The 9,468-nt window shown below is 46.1% G+C and overlaps 1 protein-coding gene across 2 annotated transcripts; it reads left to right on the forward strand.

Annotated features, from left to right (window-relative positions):
- Window positions 1-1,587: 1,587 nt before the first annotated feature.
- LOC125131468 (protein brawnin) lies at window positions 1,588-7,796 on the forward strand. 2 transcript variants are annotated; one of them, XM_047788155.1, is made up of 3 exons: window positions 1,588-1,744; window positions 2,051-2,168; window positions 6,753-7,796. In XM_047788155.1, exons 2-3 carry the CDS (start codon window positions 2,061-2,063, stop codon window positions 6,858-6,860), a joined length of 216 nt encoding a protein of 71 aa, XP_047644111.1. In that variant the 5' UTR covers window positions 1,588-1,744; window positions 2,051-2,060; the 3' UTR covers window positions 6,861-7,796. The 2 variants fall into 2 exon arrangements, with proteins under 2 accessions (XP_047644111.1, XP_047644112.1); XM_047788156.1 differs by having other exon boundaries at window positions 1,613-1,752.
- The last annotated feature ends 1,672 nt before the right edge of the window (window positions 7,797-9,468 follow it).

Here is a 9,468-nt window from a genome sequence, read left to right on the forward strand (position 1 = left end):
CACCCCCCACCCCCAGAAGTTCCCAGGCCAGGGCAGTGACCCCAGCCCCTGCAGTGAGAATGGCAGGGTCCTTAACCTGCTGCACCACTAGGGAACTCCCATAATATTGATTGTAGTAATGGTTTCACAGGTATTCAAATATGTCAAAGCTCATTAAATTGTATACTTTATTTATTTTATTATTTTAAAATTTTATTTTTGTCTTTTGTCTTTTTAGGGCCATACCTGCAGCATAGGGAAGTTCCCAGGCTTGGGGTCTATTCTGCAGCTGCCGGCCTACTTCACAACCTCAGCAACGCCAGATGCCAGCCGTGTCTGCAACCTACACCACAGCTCACTGCAACGCTGGCTCCTTAACCCACTGAGCGAGGCCAGGGATGGAACCCATAGCCTCAGGGTTCCTAGTCCGACTCGTTTCCGCTGCCCCACGAAGGGAACTCCTAAATTGTATACTTTAAATATGTGCAGCTTACCGAATGTCATATATGCTGCCATAAAAATGGTTCTAAAAATGTGAGTGTATCATGATGCATATTACACATACAAAATTCTTTTTTTTTGTCTTTTTTTGCCTTTCCTAGGGCCGCTCCCGCAGCATATGGAGATTCCCGGGCTAGGAGTGTAATTGGAGTTGTAGCCGCGATCCGAGCCGGGTCTGCAACCTACACCACAGCTCACGGCAACGCCAGATCCTTAACCCACTGAGCAAAGCCAGGGATTGAACCCGCAACTTCATGGTTCCTAGTCGGATTCGTTAACCACTGCGCCACGACGGGAACGCCAAGATTAATCCTTCAGAATTGTCTTGTAATTAACCTTTTGCTTAACAAAAAGCAGTCTATCGCACAATCTTAAACAAACATGTATTAAATAATGTAGATTTCATTCCTCCTCTTCTCCAGTAGCAATATAGCACAAAGTCATAGCTGCCTGGGTTGGCTCTGTTTTAGGTATCAAAGGACAAGGACAGCGAGAGCTTTTAACTTTCACTCACTGTAGGGTGACCTCACCTAAGCGTGCACAGCTCAGTGAGCGAACCTCCACCTGCTCCTAAAATGTACTAAACATGAGCAACCTTTTCTGTGCGTGCGAAAGCCGAAATAATGCAAGGATCCAGCCAGAGTCGAGCTGGAGACTAGACATCTGCAGGAAAAATCTAACTAGAGGGAGAATGATGAGGGCGCCGAGAGCCAGGAAAAGTCTGGGAATTGGTTTAAAAAAAAAAAAAAGAAAAAGAAATGAGAGAGAGAAAAGGGAGTTCCCGTCGTGGCGCAGTGGTTAACGAATCCAACTAGTATCCATGAGGTTGCGGGTTCGGTCCCTGCCCTTGCTCATCGGTTTAAGGATCCGGCGTTGCCCTGAGCTGTGGTGTAGGTCACAGACGTGGCTCAGATCCCGTGTTGCTGTGGCTCTGGCGTAGGCCGGGGGCTACAACTCCAATTAGACCCCTAGCCCGGGAACCTCCATGTGCCACGAGAAGTGGCCCTAGAAAAGGCAAAAAGCCCCCCTCCCCCGCCCCGCCAAAAAAGACACTGGCTCTGGCCAAAAGCCTCACTTCCGCCTGGGTCACGTGCCCGCGCCGGCAGCAACCCGGCTTTCCGGTCCGGGGAGGGCCGCATCCCCTGCACTTTGGGTCCGGCCCGCCTGCTCGGGCTCCCGAACGCCCTTGCGCCGCCCTCGACCCGCTGCCAACGGCCTGTGCAGCTCGCGGTGCAGTCTCCCCTGGAGCGACCCTATAGGCCAGGTAGTGAGGTGTGCACTCCCTCATCTCGCAGAGCTTTCGCGGCGCGGTAAACCGCCCGACGCTGCCTTCCTTTCGCTCCGCTGGCGCTGCCTGTAAACTCTGAAGGCCCGGCCCCAGCACTAAGAACCCACCGAAGGCTGGTCTTCCGCCTCCAGAGGGCGTTCGTGCGCTCACTGCCCTCCTTTCCTAATTGAGGACCCAGGTGCTCTGACTCCGCCCCTGCGCTGCAGAGGGGCTCGTTTCCCCTCACAGCTTAGTCGGGACCTGGGAACTTTCTAACACCGTCCGCTTTCCCTCCCCGTCCAGCCCGCCGACCATGCCTGCGGGCGTGTCCTGGACGTCCTACCTGAAAATGTTCGCCGCCAGTCTCCTGGCCATGTGCGCCGGCGCGGAGGTGGTGCACAGGTACTACCGGCCGGACCTGGTGAGTGCGGGAGGGTCCTCGCGCCTCACTCCTGGACTACTCCATTCTCACAGCAGCAGAAGTGATCTTGAAATTAGGAGCACGTCTGTCCGGGTTCTAAAACCGTATGGTGTCATCCTATTGCCTTCAGAGCAATGCTGGCCTGCTCTTACACAGTCTTCGGGTTTTACGCCGTCTGGCACCTGCCTGCCACTGGCCTTACTTTACACCATTTGCCCCTTTCCCCTGTGTTGCAGCCACACCGGTTTCCTTCCTGTTTCTCAGACTCATCAAGCCTGTTCCCTCAAGGTCATGCTTCTTCTTGGAATGCTTTTCTCCCAGATCTTGGCTTGGTTTTCTTCAAAATTTCAAGTCTCCACTCGAATTATCTCCTCTAGCAATGAAGATCCTTTGGACAGCTCCTAAAGGATTCTTCCTCTGCTGTTCTGTACAAGGCTTTGGTTTCCATAGAACACATGTCGTGATTTGTAATTATTTTATTCCTGTCTTTTTACTTCCTCTTTGTTTCCTCTGCTAAAATGAAGTCTCCAGGGAGGGACTGTGCCTGTCTAGTTCACTCTTGTATCTCAGTCACCTAGAAAAGAGCTTAGAATGTAGTAGATGCTCAATAAATATTTGTTGACTGAAGGAGTGAATATGGGCATTCAAAGGAGAGAGGAATTTATTTATTTTTGTCTTTTTGGGCCCATACCCGCAGCATGTGGATATCCCCAGGCTAGGGGCCAAACTGGAGCTGTAGCTGCCCACCTACACCAGAGCCACAACAACACAGGATCCCAGCCCTGTCTTTGACCTACACAGATCACACTAATGCTGGATCCTTAACCCATTGAGCAAGGCCAAGGATACTAGTCGGATTCACTTCCGCTGAGCCACAATGGGAACTCCAAGAGAGAGGAATTTATTATTTTATTTTTATTCTATTTTATTATTTCATTTCGTTTCGTTTCATTTCATTTCATTTTTAGAGCCCCACCTGTGGCATATGGAGGTTCCTAGGCTAAGGGTTGAATAAGACCTGTAGCTGCCAGCCTATGCTACAGCTACAGCAACTTGGGATCCAAGCCGCATCTGCGACCTACACCACGGCTCACCGCAATGCAGGATCCTTAACCCACTGAGTGAGGCCAGGGATTGAACCTGCAACCTCATGGATGCTAGCTGGGTTTGTTAACCACTGAGCCACAACAGGAACTCCTCCAAGAGAGGAATTTCATTTTATTAAGCCTTCTCTGAATTAGAACTGGGAATTAGAGGTACTTTTGAGGAGTTATGGTCCTGGGGTGGTGGAGGTGACAACATGCAGTGCAAATAATTACAAGAGTATGCTCAGTGTTATGTTGTGGGTGTGAATGCAGTGGTTTGGATCACAGTGTAGGGAGTAGGCATTTCTGCCTGGACTCTGGTCAGGTAACACAGAAAACCAACCACTTGTTGGTTTCTAACTTTAGTGAATTATTATTATTTTTTTTTGTCTTTTGTCTTTTTTGTTGTTGTTGTTGTTGTTGTTGCTATTTCTTGGGCCGCTCCCGCAGCATATGGAGGTTCCCAGGCTAGGGGTTGAATCGGAGCTGTAGCCACCGGCCTACGCCAGAGCCACAGCAGCGCGGGATCCGAGCCGCGTCTGCAACGTACACCACAGCTCACGGCAACGCCGGATCGTTAACCCACTGAGCAAGGGCAGGGACCGAACCCGCAACCTCATGGTTCCTAGTCGGATTCGTTAACCACTGCGCCACGACGGGAACTCCGTGAATTATTTTTTTAATGGCCACACCTATGGCATGTGGAAGTTCCTGGGCCAAGGACTGAACCTGAGCTGCAGCAGTGACAGCATTGGATCCTGAACCTGCTGAGCCACCAGGGAACTCCCATTCAACACATTTTTTGACAGCCTCGTACAATGTGGGACATTTTCATAGGGTTGTAAGAACTAAGGAGGAGTCTAAGATATGGTCCTTGTCTTCAGAGACGTTACAGTATAAACTAATAGCTGAGAGAAGTAGACATGCCTCTAACATCATTATGATATCAGACCTTTGGGTTGATTCTGATCAGAGATGGGTGAACAGAGTGGTGGGAATGGAGTGGGGGGAGGGATACATTTCCTTGAGGTGGCACTGAGGTGGGCCCTGGGTAATGAGCAGAATTTTGGCAATGCCAATGTGAGGGGTTGTGTGGAGGGGTCCTTTGCAGGGGGCATTCCATATGGAGAGAACAGACTGCACTAAGGCCTGGAGACGGAGGTGTGTGAATATTTACTGCAATACCTCTTAAGGTTACCTGCGACCCCCATGCTGTTAAATCCCGTGGGTCGGTTATCAGTCTTCATCTTTTAGTCCGTCAGCAGCTTGGGACATGGTGAAATAGTCTCTCCTTGACACACTTTGTTCACGTGGCTTCTGGGAGACCACTCTTGGTTCATTTGCCTTCGTGGCTGCTGCTTTTCACCCTTTCCTGTTTCTTCTTTATCTTCTTAGCCTCCCAGCACAGGTGGACCTCAGGGCTCTGTCCTTGATCCCCTTTTTTTCTGCCTACACTCACTTCCATGATCTCATTTCAGCGCAGTGGCTGGTACTTACTAAAATCATACCTCCAGCCTGGCCCTCTCCTGTGAACTGACAGTTCAGTTATTAATTGTACACTTGACAGTTCCACGTGTATGGGCAGTGGGCATGCTCACAGCTGAACTCCTGGCCTTCCCCCTGCTCTTGTTGAAGTCGTCCCTAACACAGTAAGGTCAGACCAAAACTAGGAGTCCTCCTTAACGCTTTCTCTCTCATACCGCACAGAGCCGCAGATGCCACTGGCTAAACCCCAGATCCTCATCCAGACTCCCTGCTTTCCACCACCTCCTCTGCGACTACCCAGTTCAAGCCACTGCCAGTCGCTCTCACTGCAGTTACTGCAGTAGCTGCCTGACTCTTCCACCTTCCACCTTCGCGCCCTGACAGTCTCTTCTCAACAAAACCACCACTGCCATCTGTTTACCCTTGAGTCAGGTCACGTCACTCTTCTGCTCGCAGCCCCCCAGTGACTTCCCATCTCTGCACCCCCTTTTCCCTCCTGTCCTTGTCTCTTTCTCACCCCTTGCTGAATACTTTGTACCAGCTGTGCTGACCACCTCACTTTTCCTTGAACTCAAGGGCATGTTCCTGCCTTAGCTCCTCTGCTTCAGTGGTTCCATCTGCCAGGGACACTCCTAGATGTGTCCTTGGCTGCTTTCTCCTCCCCCTCCATGTCTTTGTTCCAAAGTCACCTTTGCACATGAAAGGATGCTCAGCATCATTAGCCATGGGGAAATGCAGATCAAAACCACAATAAGGTACCATTTCATAACCACTATGATGTCTGTAATTTTAGAAAACAGCGAATGACTAGTGCTGATGAGGATACGGAGAAACTGGAACCCTTGTGCTGTGCTGTTAGGGGTATGAAACGTTGTGGCTGCTGTGGAAAACAGTCTGGCAGATCCTCTAACAGTTAAACATAGAGCCACCAGCAGTTCTACTTCTAGGTTTATACCCAAGAGACATGAAAACATAGGTCTGCACAAAAACTTGTACATGAATGTTCATAGAAGTATTTTTCGTAAGAGCCAAAAAGTGGAAACAGCCCCAGTAAAGGACTGTGCGTGGATACGTAAAACGTGATATAGCCTTTTAATGGAATATTACTGGGCCCTAAAAGGGCGGGAAGCTTTGATGTCTGTGACAACATGGATGAACTCTGGGAACATGCTAAATGAAAGAAACGAGTGGTCTCTGTGAGAAACAGTCTCACAGAGCCCACGTGTTATGTGATACCATTTATGTGAGAAGAGGCAAGTCTCTCTAGAGACAGAGCAGCGGCTTGGTGGTCAGGGGGTTGTGTGGAAATGGGAGTGACTATTAATGGGCTTGGGGTTTCTTCTGGGGTGATGAAAATATTCAAAAATGTATTATAGAGATGGATGTGCAACTTTGTGAATATACCAGAACCTCTTGACTATTTAAATAGGTGAATGGTATGGTATCTGAATTCTATCGCACTGAAGCTGTTACGCATTTTTTCTCAGGCTTTTCCTAATCACCTTTCTTGAAGCCAGTTTTGTATTTTTTGCCCACTGTTTTATGTTTTGCACATAATAGGCACTTAACTGTTTTTGAATAAATGTACTGATTTCTAATGCCTGCGTTCAGTGCCAGGCACATGGTGGAGGGTCAGTAAATAGTGCAGGCGTGGATTTCTCAGTGCAGAAAGCCTTGCTCACGTTTGTGACCTGTAAATTGATATGCTTTCCCTCTGTGAGTCCTTTACTACTCAAGACGTAGCCCAATGAGAGAGTCATATAAATATAGGGGTAGGGGAGTTCCCGTCGTGGCGCAGTGGTTAACGAATCCGACTAGGAACCATGAGGTTGCGGGTAGGAAGGGACTTAGATCAGCTGCAGGTTCTCATACTAAAGATTTGTCATTGAGTAGCAGGGGACCTTTTGTTCTTTTTTATTTTTTATTTTCTTTGATATTTTTCAGGTCATATTTCATCACAGTCTGAGAAAGCACTGGTATAATTTTTTGTTTGTTTGTTTGTTTGTTTTAATAGACAATACCCGAAATTCCACCAAAGCCCGGAGAACTCAAAACAGAGCTTTTGGGATTGAAAGAGCTACAACAAGAACCTCAAGATCCAACTCTGCCAAGAACTCTGTGAATAGCAGTGTGAGAGTTAAATGTGCATTTTTAAAATTCATTGCGTCAAACTACTTGTTAAGCACCCAGTACAATGCTGACTGAAACAGGAAGTGCTCCATAGATGTTAACTGATACATTGAGATTTAATTATGGTTTGACCAGTGTTTCTTGAAAACTGCCAAAGCTTTCATCATTGCTTTCTTTAATGTGGTTTGATAAATACTTTTTTTAGGGCTGCACCTCTGGCATATGAAAATTCCCAGGCTAGGCAGGGATTGAATCAGAGCTATAGCTGCCAGCCACAGCAACACCAGATCCGTGCCTCATCTGCGACCTACACCACAGTTCACGGCGGTGCCAGATCCTTAACCCACTGAGCGGGGCCAGGGATTGAACCTGCATCCTTTTGGATCCTAGTCAAGTTCTTTAACCTCTGAGCCACAATAGGAACTCCCAATAAATACTTAGTCTTGAATATCATGTGAGATAGAATTTTGCAGTGTCTCCTGCCCTTACAATTCTGGTTTATTTCTCTGAATAAGCTTAACTATAATGGCAAATGAGAATTATAAATTAAGTATAATAAAAATGACATTGACCATGAAAGCTTATGGTGAGAATTTAATATTTCTCTAAATTTTGGAAAGTACTGTTTGTACTAAACTGAATTCAGTTGAAATATTTACATTCTGAAATTTTTTTGAAACTGTTTACATAACAAAATTAAAATAATTGTGACTTGGACAGTCCAAGCTCTTTACCCTCAAATTGGAGAAACCATTCGGCATTTCTCTTGTAACATGTAAAGTGACAGATAAACTTAAATGAGTATGGTTATGGGTTGAATTGTACCCCCCGAAAAGTTGTTGAAGTCCTAACTCCCAGTACCTGTGAATGTGTATTTGAAAATAGGGTCTTTGCAAATATAAAGATGAGGTCATAGAGTTGGCCCTAATCCAGTGTGAATAGTGTCTTTTTATAAGAGGAAAGACAGACACACAGGGAGAACACCGGGTGACAACAAAGGTGAAGATTGGAGTCCTGTGGCCACAAGCTCGGGGACACCCCCAGAAACTGGGAAGAGGCAGGAAAGGATTCGACCGTCTCAGAGCAAGGAAGGGCCTGCTAACACTGGGATTTCAGACTTCTGGACTCCAGAGCTGTGAGAGGATGAACTTCTGTTGTTTTGCCAGTTCGTGGTACTTTTGGATTGAAGGCCTGGGAAACTAATACTAATGTCTTAGCCCTTTCCCAAGTCTATAAAAGCAGGACAGAAGTAATATATAGAGCAGTCAGCTTCATGTTCAAGGCTCTTGTTCCCAAAGAAGTTTTTTTATGCATTCCTCATATCTAGGCTTATTATTTCTCAGGCAGTTAGCAAATTTCTACACCATACAGATTTTAGGGGCCTGGGTTGAAATCTTAAATTCTAAGTGCAAAAAAAAAAAAAAAACCCACAAAAAACAAAGTGTTTTCCTTTCCATAGCCAATGCCCTTCTCAGTTTAATAGTATAAAGCATCCAAATGAAATGGTTTATTTCCAGGCTCATATGAGTTTTTCTTTTCCACCGCATGTCCTCTGGCTCCTTATCATATGCTCCCAGCACACAGAGGACCCTCACTTCTCAGTGACAGGTGAGCAATGCTGCTTGACTTGGTGACCTTGTGCGTAGGACTTTCCTGTTGTTAACTGAGTACTTTTTTCTTATAAGAGATTGTGTACTTTACAAATAATCGGGCAGTGTCAAACTGGAGTATGTTTGACTATTTTTGTTTCCTGAAGTAATTTTAAAATTTTTCCTAAACACTAATTCGGTAATTCTAATCTTGGTACCTCACTTCAAGTCGTTGTAATCCCCAAAGGCTTCAGGAAGGATACTTAGATTTAGTGTAAATCAACAATAAAACAGTCTTAACTCTGAACTAGTTTCATTAATTGAATTTGGTTAAGTGGTTTTTTTGTACCGTTAAACCAAATTTTCAAATTCTAGTTTGCCACTAAAATATGAACACCAAATTGAGCCAGCTTTTTACTTTTAAAAAATTTTTATTTGAGTTGATTTACAATGTTAATTCCTACTGTACAATATAGTCGCTCAGTTATACATATATACAAATATTCTTTTTCCCATTCTTTTCCATTATGGTTTATCACAGGATATTGAATATAGTTCCCTGTGAAAACTGGTGAGCTCTGTTACACATTTTGTAGATAAAGCAGGCCAGGGACACTGCTCACTCTGCAGGAAGAGAGGACCTGCCCCTTAGGGCCAGTTTGTGCAGAGGGGAGGCCCTCATGCTGTGGGGGAAATGCAGTGGTACCTTGAGTACCCCCATACCTTCCTTTTACAGATATATAGAGTGGTCTGGCTATTAGGAAAAGTCATGATTTGAACCCAAATCTCAAGACAATGCCTTCACAAAGGTGAAAAATGAACTTTATAGCTATTAAAATACAAATGTACCAAAGAAAAAATGCCAGAGTTTCCTGGTGGCCTGGCCAGTTAAGGATGTGGCATTGTCACTGCTGTGGCATGGGAGCTTTTCTATGCAGTGGGCACAGCCAAAAACAAAAAACCAAAACAAAAAAATCCCACAACCACCCTCCCCACCCCCAAAAAAAGAGA

The sequence above is a fragment of the Phacochoerus africanus genome, chromosome 7, assembly GCF_016906955.1.
Source record: "Phacochoerus africanus isolate WHEZ1 chromosome 7, ROS_Pafr_v1, whole genome shotgun sequence".
NCBI lineage: Eukaryota > Metazoa > Chordata > Mammalia > Artiodactyla > Suidae > Phacochoerus > Phacochoerus africanus.